This window comes from Vanellus vanellus (genome assembly GCF_965231255.1).
Source record: "Vanellus vanellus genome assembly, chromosome: 15".
Lineage (NCBI taxonomy): Eukaryota > Metazoa > Chordata > Aves > Charadriiformes > Charadriidae > Vanellus > Vanellus vanellus.
In genome coordinates, this window is record NC_138920.1 from 5598892 (window position 1) to 5621922 (window position 23031).

The following is a 23031-nucleotide window of genomic DNA, read 5'->3' on the forward strand; positions in this document are numbered from 1 at the left end:
CCCCAGCTCTCCGACAGGACCCCCGCCGCGGGGGTCAGGGTCGGCCCTTGGGCCCAGCCCGCCGCGGCGGCGGGGAGAGCGGGACCGACAAGCGTCACCCGCCGCGCTCCGCCTAGCAACGCGCCGGCGGCGAGAGCGCATGCGCGGACGTCGCCGCTGTGGGTTGGTCCATTCTTGGGGCGAGGGGGGGGAACTGAGACGGTACCACTGTGGCGCGGGGCGGGAGGCAGCGGCCGCTCGGCCTCCGGCCGCGGGCAAGGCCGGTGCTTGACCAGAGAACCGCTGAGGCCTACCCCCGACCGGGGCAGGGCCCTGACCCCCCTCAGGTAGCCGCCTCCCTTTCTTGGGCCCAGGTAAAAGCAAAAATCCCAATCCGTCTATTAGCCTAAAGTAGGGAATTTTCTATTTAATTAAAAACTAAAGTTTCAGTGACTTTCTGCATGCAGGTAAGTGTTGGGTACGGCCGCTCTCAGGCACAGGGTGAAGCCAGCACCCTCCCTGCTCTCCTCCTCCTCCAGCCCTCCCTTAAAAACAGGACAGAGGTGGACACACAGTGGTCTATGCACTTTAATATAAACCAGGTCATGTTTCTGACAACTTCATCATGTACAAGATAAGTCAGATAAAAAACAAAAACCAAGTTGTTCCAGCACAGCATGAGCAGCATCATCACACCGCTTTGAGAAAGGCCCTGGTTCATCCCTCTGGGGTACATCGGAGCTCCGGGACCCCTCTCTCCTCCCCCAGCAACAGAACAAAACAAATGTGGGAAGCAACATTCAAGGAGTATCCAGGCATTTAAATTAAGGCAGAATAAATAACTATTCTACACAAGTGAGGGGTGTTGGTGCTGGGGGCCCCTGCGCCTTTCACCAGTGCTGGTGTGCCGCCCGTGAGTCAAGCAAAGGATCCCCCACCCCAAGCAGGTCATATCAGCCCCTTCCCCACCCGTTTTATCTGGGATTTCCCCCCCCACACACACACACTGGCTCCTCCCTAACCCTCCTTGTTGCTTCAACAGCATCCCAATCCTGGACAGGAGAGAGATAGTCCACTCACGGTGGGGGGACCAGCTGGCATGAAAGGCCACAGTGCAGTTCAGGATTTACAGACCTGCAGCTGCCTTGGGAGCAGTAACTGATAATTAGTTTCAAAGCCCACATCAGTCCAGGATGAGCAGCTTAAGTGACATAATCCACTTAAAGGAAAGAAGCCACTGCTTCTGATAGTGTGAAGAGTTTCCCTCTCCCTTGGGGGGGGTAGGGGGGCACAGACCAAATAGTTGGACACAGATGGCAGAGCTGCTCCACCAAAAAAGAAAAAAAAAAAAAGAAGTGGCCTTTTAAAAGGACATGGCTGTTGATGTGAATGGCAGTACATACCTCAACCATAAATATAACCAGAGTGAATATGGTTCTGCCAAGTAGCACAAGACACTCAGGGGGAAAATAATAATAATAGCGTCCCACTTTCCCTGCCAGGGGAACAGTCATCTAGAGGGAAATCCACCAAACAGCAAAAGTTAAGAGCTCTGTTCCATCCCAGCCAGTTAGTGTATTAGTCCCAATTTCCTTAAATGGTGAGCAAAGGACAGTACCAATCCTTTCCAAAAAAGAAAAAACAAACATAAAACCACATTCAGTTAAAATCTGGCTTCTCAAAGCCTGTATAAAACCTAGATGCCCTCTTCAGTTGGTGCATAAGAAAATCCTAGAAACGCATCTGAGGCACTGGAGCTGCTGGCTGCTAGGTCAGGCGTGTGGGTGATGGAGGCAGAGATCGCTTCTTGGGTGAATTCTGGGTCAAAGTGTCGCAGATCAGCTGGTCCAGCCTAAGCCAAGGAGCAGAGAAGCACACAGTCATTTCAACTGAGCAGACCCCAATCAAATGCTTGTGTTCAGACAGTATAACACAGCTGGTCTTCCAAAAGAGTCATCACCACCGCATTTGCAGTTCCTAACCTGCACTTCAGCATCCCTCAGTGTCAGCATAAAACATATGGAGAGGATTCCTTTTGTACCACTATTGTCATGGTTTGGCCTCAGCCAGCAACAGAGAACAATGCAGCCGCTCGCTCGACTCCCACAGCCGTGGGAAAAATCAGCAGAAAAGGGCAAGAACTCGTGGGTTGAAATATTATAATTTAACAGAACAGACAAAGGGAAGAAGAAAGAAAAACAATAACACCGGTAAAGGAATACAAGAACACGATTACAGTACCGCCGCGAAGCGCACCGACCAGACCCTGACTACCGCAGCCCGCCCCCGAGTGGCGACTGACTCCCGCTCCCCGGCTAGCTCCTTTTATAGCGGGGCATGGGTCACGTGGTATGGAATACTTGCCTCCCCTGCCGGCTCCTTGGGAAATTAACCCCATCCTTGCGGGAACCAGGACAACTACATAACAGATACCAGTAAAAATACCCACTTACCACATTGGGGTTAAACGGAGGAGTAATCCTCTTGTGGTACAAGTCATCCCAGTTTATTGGGCTGAAGAATACATGGTTCTTTATCTCAAGCTGCATAGAAAGTGGGAGGAAAAACAAGTCACTCTTCTGCCAACCCTCTTTTTCCAGCACCTACCAGCTGGTTTCGTAGCATTAAGTGGTTGAAACAATACTTGGAGCTACCACATATCCATGTAGGGGCCATGTAGCAAATCCTTAATACATGAGGGTCATGGTCCAGTAATCCCTTGAAGGGAGATGACACCATCACACATCAGTGCCCTAGCTTGCCACCACACCTTTCCCTCTGGAAATCCAAATCAACATCATACACCCCTTTTAGGGGGCTGGAGAGACATCAACCGGCATGGAAAGCTTTGTCCAAGGCAGTGGTGTTATCACTAAATAAAGTCTCAAAATAGAAAGGTTTCCTATCCATCCCCCCTCCCAATCATAATGGAGGCCACCTACAAAGTCTGTCTTGGCACCCAGCCTCCTCTTCTGGTCCTTGTGGAGAAGTCCCTGGAGGATGTCACAAGCTGCTACAGTCTTGCTTCCTTGGATCTGGAGTGGCTTGTGAAGAATGTTGTCATACATCTGAGACACATCCCGGCTGTAAAAAGGAGGCTAATTTGAAAGAGAGGAGAAGCAGCCAGGTAAAACATGAGCTACCATAAGGAACCACACATTGCATGTCAAAATGAGTGCTGCAGCGAGTAGATGAGGGAGACCTATCATCTCTCTCTGTTCAAAGGGGCAATAGTATTATTTAACCAGGTCATCTAATTCAGGATTCAGTTGCCTGCATCAGGTACCGTGTCAACACCAGACCAATGTCACACTGCAACTTTTGAAAGTAAATTCTCCATCGTGTAAAGTAAACCAGACAGCTTCCAAAAAACTTACCAGTCCAAACAACATCTCATAGAGGACAGCTCCCAGGCACCACCAGTCTACTGTCCTGTCATACGGCTGCTTCTTTAGCACCTCAGGAGCCAAGTACTGGGAAGAGTCAGAAGCAAATATTTGAGTCAAATTATAAAGGAAGGGCTTTGCCCTCATAAGTACACAAACCGGGCTGCAATTCAAGCTGAGCAACTGCATCAGGAAACACACGGATGCAGTTCCTGCTATGCTTTAATAGACTCTCCACTTGCTTCAGAGCAATGGGTTTGAAAGACACCCACCAAAACCCCCAAAGTGTTTTTCTGGGCTACAGAAGGTTCTCTTCCTATAGAGGACTTGTACAAGGATTTGCTACCCACCACAACTCAACCAGCAAACCTGTCCTGCACTGGCACATTACACCTCCAGGCAGAAAGCTGCAGTTTTCAGTCCCAGTAAGTCTGTCCAAAGCACAAAACTACCAATAATTATGACTAAGGAGCAACAGGCAAGAATTCAAGCAGCATGTCAAGGCTGGTCTCACACAGGATTATCTCCTCGTGCTATCAGCCTTCCTGTCTAGGGCAGGAAAAAAAAACAACACACAGCAAAAAAAAAAAAAAAACAAAAAAAACCCCCACACACACCCCACACACAAAGCTCAAACATTCCTGCTGGGTTCGTGCTGTACTATTGCACAAGTGGGTCCCCACTGAAAGCTGAGGGATACCACCAGGAAATTCCTGCCCACCTCTACTGAATGATACCTTGTTTACAGACCCTTCTTCAAGCTATTCGAGGGAGGGCAGCTGGACAGGTGTATTACCTCGACCAAAGTTCTACCAAAATCCCCAACTCAGTAAGAAGCAGCAAAAAAACCTCCAAGAAACCAAATTAGAGATACTTTTTAGCAAAACCTATTGGAGGCGTGTTGGAGAAAAGGCATTTCCTCCCCTCTGAGCAGTGGTCACATTCCTGAGGAGTGGCTGGTCCTCTCCTCTGCACAGGGTGTTCCGCAGCTCCTGCACACCAAGGACACGCAGAAGGGCACAGCGAGGTCCCATGTATGTCAGTAACCAGCCAGTTCCCCGTTCTGCAGCTCCAGGGTATCAGAGCAGGTAAACAGCCTGCTCAGAGGCTTGTTCCTGGGCTCCCAGGGTCAAGGTTGTCTCCAAAGCTACCTGGAGCAGCCCCAGTTTCACAAGACTGGCCATTTCCCAGTGCAGGGATCCCTGCCCCTGGCAGCATGGCAAATTTAGAGTAGTAATCAGCTGTTACAAGTAAAACAGACTCTGAGCAGGGAAGGCCTTATCTGAACTTCAGGCTGACATCCTGAAAGACCCCATGACAGTCTAGTTCACAGAGCCCATGTTTGGAGACACTGAGCACCCACGCAAGTCTGAGACCCAGAGCAGCGAGCCTCCGAAGGCTTTCAGCCCCCCAGGTCAGAGCAAAACCCCAGCACACGCTGTACCTCAGGAGTGCCACAAAAAGTAGAAGTTGTCTCCTCTTGCTCCATTCCTTCTTTGCAGAGTCCAAAGTCTGTCAATACTATGTGCCCCTAAAAGAAGGGGGAAAAATTTCAGCTTGGCCCACTCTTTTTAGAGGGGAGACAGGACTTCCAAGCATTGGCCTTCACATTGCATCACATGCATGTTTTAGTTCCGCACTCTCACATTCTGGACATCCTATAGTACAAGTACAGGAGCCTATAGAGAGAGGAGAATCTAGATTTTTTTTTTTTAAATTTGTCTACAACTGCATAGCTTTGAAGAGATCCAGCACTGCAGTGCTTTGCCACGGATTTGTCCCAGAGCCAGTTTCTATGGCTGTCACCCACCAGAGGAGCAGCAGCGACTGATCCCTGATCCCTGCCCACAATCCAGGTCCCAGCTCTTGGGAACAAGCTGAGAAGACGAGCGTGCAGTTCTGCAGAGGGCAGGCTCACTCCCTCTTGCAGGACGTGCACAGAAAGGCAGTGGTGCGTACATACAAAAATCCAAGCAATGAAGTGAGCTACAGCCCAGCTTGCAGAACCATAGCCCTCTCTTTATGGTCCTCATGCTTTTAAAGCCAGAAGGAAGGCAGTACAAGCTGTGAATATACCTGGCAATCCAGGAGGATGTTCTCAGGTTTTAAGTCCCTGCAAGACAAAGAGTGCTGTTTGAGCAGATTTGGCCAGATATTTAGAAAAGCCGGATCTGAAACAGCATCGGCTAAGAACAGGAGCTAACAAAACTTCCCCATCCAGTTCAAAACGTTCCCACAGTGCATATTCCCATCACTGTTGGGTATCAACATACAACATATGCAAACACAGAAAAACTGCTGTCATTCCAGGTCAGGCTGGACGGGGCTCTGAGCAACCTGATCTAGTTGAAGATGTCCTTGCTCATGGCAGGGGGGTTGGACTAGATGGCCTTTAAAGATCCCTTCCAACCCAAGCTATTCTACGAGGTGTTAGCCTGCATTATTTAAGCATAAATTGCTACCGAGAGACAATTTCTTACTTATTAAGCTAGGTTTATTTTAGATCTTTACACTTAACCCTTCACTTTCTTTCCCACTATCAGGCTGGGAATATCTATTGCCCATCAGGTTCTGTGCAGACAACACCCCTCTTGCAAGATAAAATGCCAGTAGTGCACTGCCTTGTCTGGGGTAGGATATCCTTCAGCTACTCAGTCCTGCATTTTGCAGGGCCCCAGTGAAGCCCTTTTCCTCCCCAGCCTGGCTGGGCAGACTTGGTGCCCTGCTCTCCCCAGCAGGACACACATCTTACCTGTAAATGATGTTTAAGGAATGCAGGTACCCGATTGCGCTAGCAACTTCTGCAGCATAGAATCGGGCCCGGGGCTCACGGAAACAGCGCTCCCTTTGCAAGTGGAAGAAGAGCTGCAAACAGATCATAACATTGATCATTTCTTCCCTAAGAAATTGAAGGATATCAAGAGCAAGCCTGAAAACCAGCTGCTCAAGTGAAAACTGATTTGCAGCAGATAGCATGTGAATAGCACCAAATAAGTCCAAACCAAGTGACTTTAAGCAATCTAAACACCTTTCTAGAAATTGATTCATTTGTCCTCCTCTTATATCACCATCTCACTTATGAATTCATCCACAAGAAGTCATCTAGTTAAGCTTCCTAGAACCCACAGGCCAATTATAGCAGTAGTCTGGGCATGAAAGGTGGTACATGCACAGAGCTGAACCCACTAAGATCCCCAATATGAATTCTATTTGGGCAAGACATCCTTGTTAACAATATCTCCCAGTCACTTTCAGATAGCACAGAAAAAGACAGCTGAAAAAGTAAGCTTTTACAGGACAGAAAAAGAAGTCTAATATACTGCAATGGCATCACCCAAGCTCTAAACTGAAATCCAGAGCTGGGCAACAAGTGGGTTTTGCCTAAAGCTCACCGATATCAGTATTCCTCATATTCTCCATAGGATTTTAAAACAGCCCTAACACATGCAGAGCATCCTTGCCCTAGGAATCTTCTGACTCGGGTCATAGCCAGCAAGATCTTCACTCAATTTACAGGTGAGGTAGCATGCCAGATGCTCCTGGCTGGTCCTTGCCAGCAGTCAAAGCATTATACTTCAACATCATTATCTTCTGACAAGAAAGTTTTACTCAATAAAACAGCATGTTTGGGAAGGACCAAATAGAGGATTAAAATAAAGCCTGTAAGTGCACTCACCTCTCCTCCGTTTACATAGTCAAGCACAAAGTAAAGCTTCTCCGAGGTCTGGAAGGAGTAATGGAGTCCCACAAGGAAGGGGTGCTTGACATTTTTCAAGAGCACATTGCGCTCTGCCATGATGTGATTTTGCTACCAAAAAGCAGGCAAGACGTTAGAGTTTCAGGCAAGGATCCAGTCTAGTCTGCCATAGGACCTCACTGCTGCTTTGAAAACAGGTGGAAGCCCAAGATGGTCATCTCCAGCCCCAGAAAAGGAACCACTCTCTCCTATCTGACCTGATTCATCTCCATGCTTCTCCGTATTCCCATGGCACAGAGAAATCTAACACGAGTTGTCTACATGAATGGCAGCCACAAGATACCTCAATTGCATTACCGGATTGCTCATACACTGACCACTATTTACAGAAGTAGCCAAGGAGAGCAGACGTACCTCCTTTTTCTTTAGTATGGTTTTCTTATGCAAGACTTTCACAGCATAAAAAGTCCCATCACACTTGCGTTTGGCCAGGAGAACCTACAACAGAAAGTCCTGGTCACAGGTTTGAGTCTCTCACCTTCTGCCACTTGGTTAGTGTTCCTCATTAGCTGAGCACTCTTGTGAGTGACTGTACACAGAGTACAGCCTCAGAGGGTCAGGTACAGAGTTTTACAGACCAAGCTCCAGCCCACTGAATTCCCAGCACTTTCTCGTTGCCAGAAAGAGGCACACAACATCTCCACATACATCTCTTACACACCCAATAGAATGTAGTTTTGGAGCATTTAGGGACAGTCCCATTTAAAGTGAATCCTTCATATCTCTCAAGGCACAGATTTGTCTGGACAGCTTTTGCTAGCTGAACAAGTCTGAGGCTCATATTAAATCAAGTACTGCTCCTCACTATCACTACCCTGAGCACAAAACACCTCACACTTCTGCCCTTAAAGAGGTTGCAGGACAGCTCAAAAAGTAGGAATGGACCATGAAAACTCTCTCTCAGGTCTCATCTGGTCTCAGTCCAAACTCTTCAGGAGAGGTGCAAGCAAAGGACACAGCTAGAAACTCCTTCAGCAAGGAAGTCTCTTTCCAAGCTGCCTCTGAAGAGCTACAGCCTATCGGTACAAATCCACTTACTTTTCCAAAGCTTCCTTTGCCAATAACCTTCAGGAAGTCAAAGTCTGTTGGCTTGGCACTGTTGGGCAAGAACGAAGCAAGTTAATGTTTCTGGGAGGGAAACATGCAACAGCAACACTACCATCAGAGCAGTGTTCCTTCTTGGAAACACGAGTGTTTGTGAAAAGGGATTAAAGGGCACTGGACGGGTGACCCTCACTCCCAGCCAGCTGTCAGCAAGTGAGGGATTCGCACCGTGTGTGTCGGTGCGCCCAGCAGAGGATGAGCAATCCCTCAGCAACCCACCTGCTGAACATGGCAGCAGGTGAAAGCACCCCTCAGGACCAACCAGCACCTTTACAGGGGACACAATCGTCCTGGTTTATCCCCATTTCTAGAGAGAATGATAGCCACGGAGCCAGCAGTGATGAGGAAGATCTTCCCTTACTACCTCTCAAGAGAGATGGGACAAGGGTTTGCAGACATGAACAGGAGAGGATGATTATGATAACAGGGACCAGCTGTAGCTGACTGTCTTGAAAGCTGGTGCGTTGCGATACATGTGGTATGAAAGACCAAGTAATGTAATTGTTCACACTTTCGCGGACACCACCCATGCGAGACACAGGGACCAACTGCATTCCCCTGCCCGATCTCTTCACTGCAAGCTCCGCACCCTACCTGCCTTTTGCAGGGAGCTTACTTTGGATTGGCGGAAGGTCCAAGGTTGATGTTGTCAGTTGGTGTTGGAGGCTAGGGAGGATAACAACAACATTAGTCCTCACTGTAGGTTGTGCTTTCCTTTCCTCAGTAGAGCATCACTTGCACAGACTATTGATAAACACTCATCAGAAAAAGACAGAGCGGATGCTTTGGCAAACTTTTAAGTGGTGGGGAAAGGGAGAAGAGCTATGCACTAAGGCAATAGCATCTCCAGGCTGGAGACTGTACTAAGCTAGAGTCTGTGCCGAAGTCCTCATCCCATACTTGCACAGAGTACTAAGCCACTGCTTGGCTCCCAACTTGAGGCTCTCAAGACCTGCTGTGCTGCCACAGAAAAAAGGTGCTGTGTGGCTCGGTTGCTCACTGCAGCACCAAGACAACAAGGCACTACTCCCTGCCTGTGCTCAGCAAGAAGCCTTGTGCACAGCTCTGAGACAGAGGACCACTCCTGCAGCAGGACATTAGCATAGCCCCAAACCCTGCAGCCCTCTGCCTGCTCCCATTAAAGCCCCAAAACTGCCAAGTCAGGAGCCTTGGAAATGGCCTTATGCACTCCCAGCACCACGGAGGTGCACTCTTCCTCTTCCCAATGAGGAGATACATACATACACACAGTCTTCCTCCTGTTCCTTCTCCCTAGGAATCATCCCCTCCCCAGACTCTGGGAACATTATGCCTTGTCCAAAAGGCTATATAAGGTCCCTCTGCTCTCCTTTTTCTCCACCCAGCATCACCCACAGGGACAAGGCAGTCTCAAGTAAGTCTCCTAGCAAGCTAACACAGGCTCTGCTCCTTGCTTTTCTCCTACAGGCACCAGCCCCTCTCTTCATCCCAGTGATGAGCACTTGCTGACTCAGCACCATGATCTCACCTGGCTGCTTTTGTCCGGGCTCCGGGAACGATCCATTAAAAAAGCAACTCGTTCAGCACTTGGGGAAAGAAGAGCAAGTCAGTATTGAAAACAAAATCCAAGAGAGAAATGGCTTCACACCGTTAACATGCCACAGACCAACACAGACCCCAGTGCACGCTCCCTTCCACCATAGGAGACCCCAGCTACTGCTGCTCCCATGGGGTGCGGGTGCACATGCACTGGGGGAGACAAGACCAAGCAGTTTGGGGCTGTTGGCATTGCAGGGGAGAGGGGCTGGCCGCAACAGCCAGGGTGGGCTCAGCGAGCAGCAGTGTTCAAGCACAGGGCTGTCATCTCCCCAGTGCAGCTGGGGCTGGAGAAGTTGGACTTGAACACTTGTTGGTTTACACCTGCCCTGCTGGAGCATCACTGGGGAGGGACAGGTTCTGCCACCCCAGGGGTATCTCCCCTTGGTTTTAAGGGTTCCCCCACACTCCTTGCAAAAACTGGGATTAAAGAGATGACAGAAGGAAAAAAAAAAAAAAAAAACACCAAAAAAACAAACAACCCACAAACCAGCTCTGTACCCTTTTTCCCTGCCCCAGAGCGCTTTGTCCATCCCCCCTCAACCCCACCAAGCTCTCATATGCTGCATGGAGGCACTGGAGGCTCCCACACACCCCCCAGCCACCCTCTGCCCTACCCCTTCCAAAAAAGGGGGGTCACAAAGATCCCACCAGCCTCCCCCAGACCTCACCTGTGGGTGCTCCCCCTTTCTGCCCCCACACGCCGCCAGGCACAGACCCACAGCCATCCCAGAGCCCCCCTCCTGCGCGGCCGGGCTGGCCATGGCAGGAGATGCTGGGCGGCAGCGGGTGCTGGCGGCTGTCCCCGGGGACTGCCCACATCTGGCCGGTGCCAGCCAGCTCCATCCACCGCCCAGCCAGCCCGGGGGGTTATCAGGCTGAGCTTTTTAAAGGGCTCTCATCCCACTGGGAGGCTTTCGTACTCACTACGAGCAGAGCCTGGAGCCGGAGGCCTTGATGGTTTGTCCTATCCTCTCGCGGCCGTGCTTGATGAGCTCTGCGAGGAAAGTTGGAGCACCGAAGCCGATTAGCTGGCGGCACGATCACAAACGCACAGAGGCATATTTGTTCTTCGCTGACCTTGCTCTTCTCTCCACAGCTGCCCTCCTCCCCCTTCCACCCACATACCAAAATAACCAGGAAATTATAGGAACCAGGACAGCTCCCCTCCCAGCCCTACCAGGAGCCCTCAATAGCTCACAGGACAGGGAGAAGTCCCGCAAAACAGGCAACCTCTCCCATGGCAGAGGGGACTCAGGCTAAAGCACCGCTGCCGAGCCTCCCTGAGCCACCCCTGGGTTCCCAGGAGGGACAAGGAGAGTGCTCACAAGGACGATGTTTGTACTGGGATACGTCATGCGCTTGGCACATCCACTGCCCCTTTCATTCAGGGCTCCGGGAGTAATTATGGACATGAATGAAACCTTTCAGGGCCCCACAGGAGGTAAGCCAGCACACACACGTCGCAGCAAGTAAGTGACTTGCCCAAGGACACGCAGCCAGTGCCAGAAGCTGGGATTCCCACCACGGAACATCCCCGCTGCTCAGCTGCGCAGGCAGTTGCCACCACCCATCATCATCATCACCTCTCCCTTTGCAGAAAGGCAAAGTCCTGAGCCTGCTCCTCCCAACGCAGGCTGAGCAAGAGAAAAGCCTGAGAAGCGCAACCTGTATGGAGGAGTTCCTTGTTTTGCTTAGGAGTAGATAACAAAAGTATTCCAAGACTCAGTTTTACTCCCTGGCTCAGCCCTAGTTTTGCTACGGAAAGGAAAGAGGAAAAAAAAAAAAAAAAAAACACACTCACAGAAACCTACACACACACACCCCCCAAAAAAGGTGGCTTTGTAGACATAAGCAAGTTTTCATCCTGGAATCTCTCTTCCACAGACCAAGGGCTTGGCAGTGTGAGCTGCCAAAGCCCGTCTCCCCATACAAGGGGTCTGCGGGACAACAAGTTTTGAGGTAAACACAAGCCCATTTACAGAGCCCTTCCCGCAGGATCGGCCAGATGGAGGGACCTGCACACTCCAGAGGGCCACTGAACCAGGCACCACCAGCAGTTCTGGGACCTGGGGGCAGATCTGACAAGGAGCCAAAAGCCAGCCTGTGGTTTTAGTCTCTGAATGGACAGGGAGAAGAAAGTAGGAATTTAAAGAAAAACCCACAAACCATTCAGCGAGTGAACTTACAACATCAGGCTTGTCTGAGACCCTGACCTTGTCCGAGACTTTGCCCTGCAGCAGGCGGGAGAACTCATCCCAGCAGGCACCCACCAGTTAGGGACAGCATGCAGGCAGTACCCAGACGGATCAATCCCCATCTCCTCCCACTGGGCATAGTCCTTATTTCCCTGACAGTCTGGCTTTCCCCAGCTTGCCGAGGTCTACTGAAGGTCATCCAACACCTGCCTAGAAGCTGCGGCTGTCCCCAAGGCTGCTCGAGCCAGCTATCATGGTCACAGCAGAGGGACATCAGCCCCCCCGCCCTCCAAACCTGAACCCCACAAGCTTGGGTTTGGCCCCAGTGCTACCATAGACTCTGTGCTGATCCCAGAGGTGAGGAAAATAAACTAATCCCTTCAGGCACAGGTGGGCATGGCACAGCTTGGGCATCTTGGGGAGCATGCGGACAAGTCACAGAAACACATGCATCTGGCTTGGGGGTATTTGCTGGCAGCACAAGACGAGGGACAAGTTCCCGACTTGCTCCGAGGGGCTTGGACAAGGCTGTTTTAGCAAAGCCTCCATGACCTGCAGCTAGGCTGGAGCATAGCTGCTGACCAAAGCTCCCCAGCTCTTCCAGGGCCACAGCACGACAGCCCCTTCGTGCTTCCCTCTACCAGCCCCCTTTCGTTCCACCACATCTTTGCTGGAAGGGGAAGTGCTCAACATGTCCCCGCTGACCAAGGGCAGCGTTTTCCAGCAAAGCTATTTCACTCAATGTACTTGCTCCAAGGCAAGACTTTCTCTTTCTGCACTGAAGTACCACACACATTTTTAGGATATGTATTTCCCCATCCCATATCACTTTCTATTCAGGCTCGGAACCACCTTCTCCAGCCTGAGTCCACCTTCAAAGCCAGGTTAGTTTCTAGTTTAAATCTCCTGAGCAGTCAGACTTTTCCTTATCACTAACAAACCCTACTCCCCCTAAAGCACAAAGATTTCCTGAGCGCACACGCACTGAACAACAGAGTCAGAAGTAGGTCATGAAAATACGCTGGAATCTGTGGTTATACATGCCCGGCTGCATCCCCCCTCATGCCTGCCGGGGCAGCAGGGATGCTCCAGGCATGGCCAGGGCCACAGAGAGCATCAGCAAGCAAATCTAGGAGTTTCCTGAAACGATGTGTCTATTACACTCCAGGAACAAATCACTGCACCCCACAGCCCCCTCCTCAAAGACCATTTCACCCCAACACCCGAGCCAGAGACATCCCCCAAGCAGCAGACACCCGTTCACACAACGTAAAGCTGCTACTTACAAGTTGGAGCAGTTACTGCAGCTAAATCTCCCCCCACCAAACATCCCTCAGTAACATACGTTTTCTTCCCAGCACAGCACAAGCAGCTCCCTCTTCCTTCAACAGTTCTGCCAGCGGTGACCCACATTCCCATGCTAGCCCAGCGTTATTTGCTACAAACACATTACTAATGCAACGCGTACCTTGCACGGAGAGGCAACCTCATAGACTCGTCATCCGCGAGCTGCCTCCCACCCTCTTCCCTGATGTCACCGCTCTCGGCATCGCTTCCTACCTAACCTAGATTGCAAACCCCTCCGAGCAAGTGCCTCATCCTCTCCCGCTATGGGAAGGGCTGGTTGCCAGCATGGAGAGGCAAGGAGGCCTGGCAGGCTGTCACTGGGACAGCAGGAAATGTTTTGGAAGAGGCTTGGAGGAGCAAGGTTGGGAGAGGGGTGCCTAAGGCAGCCCACAGCTTTCATCCAGCAGAGGGGCTGCATGCAGCGTAAGGGGGGAGATGCCCCAGTTTCAGCTGAGAGAAGGAGCAGAGGGGGAGGTGGGAAGGAGGATTCCTGCAAACACAGGCTTTTACTGGGGAAAAAAAAAAAAAAAAAAAAGGAAAAAGCAGCCAAAGCTTTCCTTTGCTACAGATCTAAGAGATAGCTCCAGGCCAGTACTGAGCTCTGCTTTCATTCCCATTGAGACAATACAGCACATGGCAAGTCCAGGAAGAGGTTAGGAAAGACATTAGAGGACTTCTTCACTTGGGGAAGCTTTCTTAGCTGCCCCTTGCAGAGCTTCTAGCTTGTCCAGTTTTCTCTTGAGGGTCCTTCCCCCTATACCCCAGGGACACTGCAAACCACAGCAGGAACCCCAGCCAAGCAGCCCTGGCTCTGAGCAGGCTGGAGCCCACAGGCAACCAACCTTACATGCTTTAGAGAAAAGCTACATGCAGAGCTAGAACAAAAAACAGTAGATGGCTAAAGATGGCAGCATTTTTCAAAATAAAACCCCAAAACAATCGCATGAAAATAGAGAACAAAGCATCAAACACACCTGGGAGCACATCCACCAGCAGAGGCTGTGTCCTGAAGCACGGGAGACAGTTCACAGCTGGCAAGCACAGGGACGCCTCATTCCTCACACTTCTCATCCTCACACTAGCCCACCCTGCCACCGGCTGCCCTGCCAGACCAGAAGCCCAAGGCTCTTTCCTAAAACTCAGAGGAGAATAGCTTTGTTTCCTGCAGCAGTTCATTTAGCCCATGAACACAAACACCTCCCCAGAGCAATCATACCACTGCTGCTAGTTCACTGCAGCCCTTTAAAGAGAGCAGGAAAAACCCATCAGCTGCAAAAAATGAAGAGACACCTGCTAGATATGCCCAAGGAGTGAGAATTTAGGTGGGGGTGGTAGTTTCGGATGAGGAGGGAGGGGTGCAGGTGGTGGGTAGGGGCTAATTACATCCTGGCCGGGATCCCAGGTGTTCAGAACAAGTTTTCACACACAGTAGTAAGCTGGAAATTTGTCCGCTGTCCTGTGGTTTGGAGGAAGGTCAAAACTGTCGTTTGGTTCGGGTCAAACCCAGAAGAAGCTGCTCCTTCCAGCGTCCTCCACCAAGCCGGGACGGCTGCAGCCAGAGCAGCGCTTTGCATCGATATTAAATGCAAACATAAACTGGTGGGGAGGGGGAAACCTGGCGTCAGAGGCATGCAGTGATTTGAGAGAAGAGACCAAGCTCTGAGCAAAGGAGACATTAGAGAAGGGCTAGTGCCTTGTCTCTCTCTTCATTAAAAATAAAGCATTCTCTTTTTGCTTCCGTTGTCATTTCCTATAAAATCTCCCATGTGCGGCTGCAGCAGGAGAAAATCCAGCTTCCCCAGGGGAGCAGAGGGGCTGGTTGCTGCGGGACAGATCCCTAACCCCAGGCTACAGCTACCAGGAGGAAAATATCCGAAACATCCGATGTGCTCCTTGCCGTGCGTAACGAGAGAGGGGAAGCAGTATATTGCTTGAAATATTGTTCTCTCTCACGTCAAAGCCTGAATTTTTTGCTCAGCCAACATCCTTAAACTATTAGCATTGTCAGCTTCTAAAAATATCTCCTATTAAGTTTTTATTTTCTCTGGTTTTGCCGCAATTTGCATTGAAATCGTCAAGTTTGATACTTTCAGCAGCAAAATTACATTTTCAAATCAATATCTTCTGCTTTTGTTTCTTTCAATAAAAACCTTGGTATTATCAACAAAATCTACTTGATTTTATTTTCCACAGAAAGGCATCTTTAATTAAAAACCCCTTTTCTATCCAAAGAAGAGAAAGCAGAAGGATCCTGGTATGAAAAAATTTTACCAGCTAGAATACGTAAAGTATCTAATCTGGAGTGTGGCCAGTAGTGATAATTGTTACTGGTGGACAAAGCAGTGGCTGGGTTGGTTTTGTCCGTCCTGTGCCCTCTGTTTGTAAGGGCCGCTGACACACGTGGGCTATGCACACACTGGCTGTACCTCAGGGCCAGCCGTGTGCTGCAAAGCTGCCGCCCCCCTCGCACACAACCACCGCCTGGTCCCCCCTGTGGGTCCCCGGGGAGCTGGGCTGGGAGCAAGCTGGGATGGGTGACCCCCAGCCGGCCGTGCCTTCGAGGCTGGGCTGTGGCAGGACCCAGGCTGGAGCCCACGTGGAAGGCGTGCGATGGGGCTCTGCCAGCTGCTCTGCAACCCAACACTGGCAGGAGACCTCCGTGGGGAAGCCTCCTCCATGCCCTCCCCATCCCCGGGGGGATTAGTGACACCAAACCAGCCAGGAGCATTACCCTTCGTCTTCCCCAGGGCAGTGGAGGAGGGCTCCATCCAGGACACGTACATAAAGCCAGCTGAAATAGTCCTCTCTCCTTATGGCTGGGGCAGGAGCTCAGCGACCGGCGTCCTCGGGCAGCAGAGCACGCGGAGCCCTGACAGTTCTCCGACTGCAAAGGCAAAGGGCACAAGAGTAAGAGGAGAAACAAGCCCTTAGGTGCAGCGCTGGCTGCCCACCAGCCGAGCATGGCTCTGGGACACCAGGCTGGCTCCCAGACCCTCGTCTGGCCAGCACCCACCTGGCGCTTGGTCTGGTGGAGACCATCGGGGTGCTCTGCCACCACCCTGGTGTCCCTCTCTTTGCACTCCTCTAGAAAGTGCTTTCGGATTGGCAGTTGGAGGGCATTGGAAGAGAGCTGGGTTGTACTGGTTGCCTGTTTGACTTCTGTACAACAGAAGAAATTTACCCTACAACTGTTAAATTCACAGATTTCTGCTCTAGGGGAAGGATTTTGTTTGATGCTTTTGAGGAGCTGAGACTCAATTTGTCCTCCCTGTACCCAGGGTGACTGCCATGGCACCGGTGGCTCCCTGGCACAGGAGAAGACATTCCCTGGAAGCACAGAGACACGTGGACCACCAGTAAGTGCTCAGCTTAGGGCAGGTCCTCACCTGGGGATCCATCATCAGATACCACCAGATGCCTGGGGCATCTGCAGAGGGCTTTGCCCTGCAGAGCCCCATGACTCTTCCTGGAGGAGAGGTTGTTCCCGTGATGGAGGACATGAGTGGGACAGGTAGATGTGAGCAGGGTAAGCCTCCAGTGTGCTGCCCACCTGGGCAGCCCTCCCCACGTGCAAGAGGTGAGGCTTTCCCCCTTGCCTTGCCCCTGTGTGCCCACGGCCATGGCCAGCAGCAGCAAGTGCCTCTTGCCCAGGGCTGCCCCTTGCCCACGACAGGGCACATTAGTGCCACGTTGAAGGGGCTGTTGGGTGTGGGAGTGCTTGCAAGGCACGTACATTATATAGGCACACAGGTACCCGTCCCTACAGGTGCTGCAGGACATGCCCATGCACCCCTTACACTAGACTGGGCTTGGCCCATTCCCCAGCCCAGCAACCGCACGCTCCAAAATTAAGTAATTCTATTAAAGCCGAAGGGCAGCTTGTGTTGGGGTTGGGTTTTGCCAGCATTGTTGTCTTTCGGTATGGTGGTGGTGTTTCCCTGCCCTCCAGAGAGCACATCTGTGCCAGGAAAACCTCTGGCTGGACCTGGGTCCAGAAGTGAGGAGCAGCTATTGGGTGATTTAACCCCATCTGTGCGCGTCTCCTGCCTGGGCTGGGGCAGACCCTGCTGGCAAAATCAGGGAAAGTGGGAACAAGCCCCGGCCACAGAAAGGTGATTTTGTCAGCTGCACTGGCACACCTCAGCGCCTCCAGACATCGCCTGTGCTTGGAAACATTTTCCTTTTGCCCCGAGGGAGGAAAGGTGACTTCACTTCCCCAAGCTCTCTGCGGGGTCGAGGGCTGCATGGCCCCTCGAGCTGCAGCGGCTGAGCCTAGTCCCTCCCTGGCCAGTGCCGCTCTCCCCAGGGAAGCCACATTTCAGCTTCTCTAGGGCTGGACAACAGGTCCAGCCTGTTGCCTCTACATGCAGAGAAGTGTATTTTATATGCTATGCATATATGCTATTTTATAGGAAAAGATGTGCTATCTTAATCTCCCTATCTAGCAATATCCATAGCCATAATCATAAAAGTATCAGTGAAGTGGAACCACACAGTCCTGAGCAATCGGAATTGCAGGGAAAGGTCCAGATAAGATTAAAACAAATATTTCTCTAGAGGGCACACAGCGAGTTTCCATCGACCTGCAGTGAAAGGTGACCTGAAATGTTTGGCTACTCAGTTATTTCTGTTGGGTAAGGGACAGGATAAGGATGGGATAGGATAGGATAGGATAGGATAGGATAGGATAGGATAGGATAGGATAGGATAGGATAGGATAGGATAGGGTAGGTTAGCGATAGGATAGGGTAGGGTAGCGATAGGGTAGGGATAGGATATTCTTTAAAAGGTCAGAGCCAATTTCTTTATATTAAGAGGATTCAAGAATGATTAAATAGACTTTTGGTGACCAGTGGGTGTTTTTTTTAAATGTATTTTCCCATCCTCTCTACATTTTTCTTTTAGCTTCAAAAAGCCAGTGCTCTGCCTCAGGCATTGCCCTTGATTTTGCCAAGGAGTCCCACATGGGTGCTGGGAAGTTTCCCACGTTTTAGTGAAAGGAGCCAAGAGGAGCCCGCTCGGGATCAGATTTTTATTCTGAAGGACAGCTAACGTGGGTTTGAGCAACTCTTGCCACTTTCTGTGCCTCTGTTTCTACAAATATGAACGTGGCAGAATATTACTGATCTCTTTTAATGCCTTTACATCTTCAGAGGAATAAATGCCTGATCTTATTATTGCCATTAAATTAGTTGGCTCAGACTTTCTTGCTCCCAAGTGTTTTTTAAGTGTAGGCACAGTCTCAGTGAATAAATAACATGAAGTTGGAAGCAGCCTGACTCAAAGCGACCCTTCCTCCCCCGGCTGGCCAGCCTTGTCCTCAGGGAAGGTGCAATTCTCCTGCTGCCTCTCCTCTCCTCTCCTCTCCTCTCCTCTCCTCTCCTCTCCTCTCCTCTCCTCTCCTCTCCTCTCCTCTCCTCTCCTCTCCTCTCCTCTCCTCTCCTCTCCTCTCCTCTCCTCTCCTCTCCTCTCCTCTCCTCTCCTCTCCTCTCCTCTCCTCTCCTCTCCTCTCCTCTCCTCTCCTCTTCTCTCCTCTCCAACAGAACTTCAGGACACATTGTTGCCTACGTTTTAGAGCCTTTCTTATATAAAAAAAAATACATATTTTGGGGGATAAGCACCTCTTTTCTGCTGCAGTGTGGTCGGTCTGATGCAGGGTGAGTGCTCAGGGCCACCACTGCAGCTCACGCCCCGTGTGTGACCGGCCACTGGCGGGGACAAGGGCAGAGAGGCAGTTTCCCGGCCGGATTGAGCAAGGCTTAGCAGCTCAGAGATGGCTCGGAGAGCCTGAAACCAGGCCCCTCGCTGCTGGCACAGCGCTGGGTTTGTTAGGAAAGCTTATGGGTGAAGCGTCCCTGGGAATGCCTCCCCTCCACCCTGCACCATCCACGGCGTGGGATGCATGTTTTCACCCCTTTTTATCCGCATACAAAACCTGGGAAGCAACTGGTGCTGGCACAGCTGGAGATTGTCTCCAGCAGAGCTATATATTTGTTCAGCCTGGAGAAGAGAAGGCTCCGGGGAGACCTTAGAGCCCCTTCCAGTGCCTAAAGGGGCTCCAGGAGAGCTGGGGAGGGACTCTTGATCAGGGAGGGGAGCAACGGGACCAGGGGGAATGGTTTTACACTGGTAGAGGGGAGATTTAGATCAGATATTAGGCAGAAATTCTTGACTGTGAGGGTGGTGAGCCCCTGGCGCAGGTTGCCCTGAGAAGCTGTGGCTGCCCCATCCCTGGAGGTGTTCAAGGCCAGGTTGGATGGGGCTTGGTGCAACCTGGGCTGGTGGGAGGTGTCCCTGCCCAGGGCAGGGGGGTGGAACGAGATGATCTCCAAGGTCCCTTCCAACTTAAACCATTCTATGATTCTATGAAACCAGAGGGTGGTTTGGCCATGAACAGCAGCAGTGGTTCTGCAGCAATGCTGTGGGACGGGGAACTCGTGGCTCACCACCTCTGGAGCAACATCATAGGGAAGGTGAGATATATACTGGATCCACTGTGCAGCCCAGTCCAAACTGAACCAAGTGCTGCTCGAGGCATTGTCAGGACCCGTGAGCCTCTGTGCAAGAACAGCAGATCTGCACTGAAATCTGCTGAGCCCATCCCCGTTCCCCTGCTCTGGCACCGAGCAGGAGCAGCCCTCCCTGCCCTGCCGGCCAGGGCCGAGGGGATGTCCCATTAGAGGGATGCGAGACACAATGCTCCTGAGCTTTGCCAGGCCCAGCCTGGCCACAGAGACATAGCCTGGGACACCACAGCCAAAACGACCTAAAATTTCTGGTGCAAACCTCACCTTCCTGGTGCCGTCTGCGAAATCCCAGTGCAGCCTGAGCCTGCTTTCCCTGTGCAGGTGGCTCAGGGACATGGGGACACACGCGGTCCGTCACCAGCTACCTCTGCTGATCTGTCAGCTCCTGAAATTACCCAGGGTCAGAAACACTTGTGGCTGCGCCCCACGGGAGCTCACCCAGGGAGGTGAGCTGGTGTGGGGCTGCGAGCACAAGCAGGGCGATGGAAGCTCCTCGTGATGGAAGTTTCCTGGGGGAGGCGCAGTTAATGCATGAAACCTTTCCACCTAATATGATATTTTCAGGGGGAATGACGGGGCTGCTTGTCTTCTCTCCAGATCCCTCCACAGCTGGGAAACAAACCCACTGCTGGAAATCAAACTCCTCCTGCTTCAAGATGCTGTCCCCGAGCCGGACCCCTGGGGAGCAGCTCTCCCGCCGGCCAGCGGGGTCCCTGACAGCAAGGGATGAGTCCTTCACAGAAACCTCGGCTTCTACCAAACCCCATTAAGAGAAGGGAAAGTCGCGATCGTCCCAGAGAAAGTAAATCGGCGTTACCTGCGGAGAGCGAGGCGCAGGGAGCCGGGCTGCGGGGCTGCGGCAGCAGGGCTGGTGGGCACTGCCACGCTCCGGCTGCAGGAACCAGCGTGCGCTGCTCTCCCTCCCCTTGTTTTTATTTTGGCAATCCGGTCTGAAGGTCGAAGGAAAAGTCCGAAGGAGTGGCTTTGTGTCAGGAAGTAAATGATTACCCTGCCCGGCGCTCTCTGAGGGGACCGAGGCAGCGGGGAGTTGGGGTGGGAGAGGCAAATCCCTCCTTGGGGGGGGAGGACATTAGAGGGCAGCTCGCCGGCGGGGACACGCAAAGGGTCAGAACAAAGTGCTCTGTTCACCGGAGGCTGCGCCGGGTCACATGCTGGGTCCTAGCAGAGGTAATGAGGCATGGGTCACCTCCCAAACACCAGCAAGACCTTCTAGATGTGGGGGAGACCCATTGCCAGTCCACCAGCAACCCAAGGAGCTTGCCAGGGAGGAAGGAGCTGGGCGAGGTGGAGCCTCATCCGCCGGTATCACTGCGGCCGGGGCAGGAGATCCAGGGACTTGTACATGCTTGAACTTTGCAGGTGCCACAGTCCTCCAACCCTATACAAAAAAGATGTGGACAGGCTGGGGAGGGTCCAGAGGAGGGCCACAAAGGTGACCAAAGTCCTGGGAAGCCTGCTGTGTGGGGAAAGGCTGAGACAATTGGGTTTGTTCAGCCTTGAGAAAAGAAAGCTTAGGGGAGACCTTATCACCATGTTCCAGTATTTAAAGGGTGGCTACAAAGAAGGTGGAGACTCCCTTTTTACAAGGAGTTACAGGGAAAAGACAAGGGGTAACAGGTACAAGTTACCCCTAGGGAGATTCCAATTGGACACAAGAGGAAAATTTTTCACGATGAGAACCATTGGAATAATCTCCCCAGGGAAATGGTAGATTCCCCAACATTGGACGCTTTTAAGATTCAGCTGGACAAGGTGCTGAGCTGTCTTGTCTAGACCGTGCTTTTGCCAGGAAAGGTTGGACCAGATGATCCTTGAGGTCACTTCCAACCCGGTACTCTGTGATTCTATGATTCTGTGAACCCCACTTCTGCCTCCTGTGTGCCCCTCCTCTGGCTTCATGCTCCCCATCCTTGGCCACGCGTACACAGGAACAAGCACCTGAGCAGCCGCTAAGGACCAAGCCCCATGGACACATCAGAGCTGAGCCCAGAGGAGCCCTCTTGGAGTCAAAATCTACTGCCCTCCATCATGCCCTCCCCCATTTTCTCCCTGTTCCTCTCCCTTCCCTTCTACACATGCGCAGCACCAGTGGTCACCACATCCCTGCATGGGTGGATGCCCAAATAAGGGTTTGATGGTTGAGCATCCTGGTGGAGTCACTGCTGGTCGCAGGTGGAGCTTCCACCTCCTCACCCAAAATACAAACTTCCTGTGCACAGGGCATTTTCTGGTAACTCAGGAGGTTTTCTTTCACCCTCAAAAGCCCTTTTGTGCCTGCCCCTCTCGTGAGAGCGGACCACGATGTAGTGGGTCGATAGGTCCCACAGCTCTGAGAAAACATGCGTGGCCACACAATTACTCGAGCATTTGTCAAGCTACTGACCTCTCGCCATCGGCACATGCTCCTCCAAGCGGGGCCTGTGAATCCCAAAGCAGAGAGGAGAAAGAAAAAGGGTCACTGGATAGAGAGGCCATTGCAAAAGCGAAAGGGTGAGCTGAGGTGGGATTTGAGTACGCAGATGGGTACAAAGATGTGTAAAATCAGATGATGGAGAATATTGGTGCCACCATCAAAATAAACATTTTCTGAAACGGTCTGGAAGACATGATGTGGAGCATCCAAGCTTCATGAGGCCAAGACAGCCAGCTGCCACCACAGCCAAGGTCTCCAGCCCCGTGTGGGTGGGGAGAAGGCAGTGCCGTACCTGCCCCTCTGTGAGCTCCGGGAACAGCGGCAGCACGTGGAGAGGAGCAGGCTCAGCCCTCGCCTCGCTCCAGCTCCCACCGACAGTCCCATGGGGCGGCACGGGCATGTGGGCGCGTGAGTGTAACAGAGATTTGATATTACCCTCGTGTCTCAGGGAACAAACCCAAATAGAGGTCCCTATTGTATTTGAGGAACCAGAAAGACACAGAGAGAGAAATAAATCCGTTCCCTGCTAGTGCAGAGAGGGCCTTTGTTTGTCTCGTTTTCAGACTGAGAAGGTTTAGAGGATTGCTGCAGCACATGACCAGAAGCTACGAAGCTGCAGACGAAAGCCATTTGGAACAGAGATCACTTTGCCATCGTGCTGCCTTTTCAGAAGATTTCTGCTTTGTCCAAGTTAAACCTGCTGCTGTTGGGGGGTTTATTTTGC

At 51.6% G+C, this 23031-nt stretch overlaps 1 protein-coding gene across 2 annotated transcripts; it reads right to left on the bottom strand.

The window, feature by feature from the left end:
- Window positions 1-1675: 1675 nt before the first annotated feature.
- SGK2 (serum/glucocorticoid regulated kinase 2) lies at window positions 1676-16129 on the bottom strand (the record flags this gene model as incomplete). 2 transcript variants are annotated; one of them, XM_082491215.1, is made up of 14 exons in its annotated part: window positions 1676-1831; window positions 2433-2522; window positions 2922-3077; window positions 3357-3452; window positions 4810-4896; window positions 5442-5478; window positions 6118-6230; window positions 7042-7173; window positions 7477-7560; window positions 8161-8218; window positions 8843-8892; window positions 9734-9791; window positions 10729-10798; window positions 16078-16129. In XM_082491215.1, 14 exons carry the CDS (start codon window positions 16127-16129, stop codon window positions 1676-1678), a joined length of 1239 nt encoding a protein of 412 aa, XP_082347341.1. The 2 variants fall into 2 exon arrangements, with proteins under 2 accessions (XP_082347341.1, XP_082347340.1); XM_082491214.1 differs by lacking the exon at window positions 16078-16129 and adding an exon at window positions 14321-14522.
- Between the last annotated feature and the right edge of the window lie 6902 nt (window positions 16130-23031).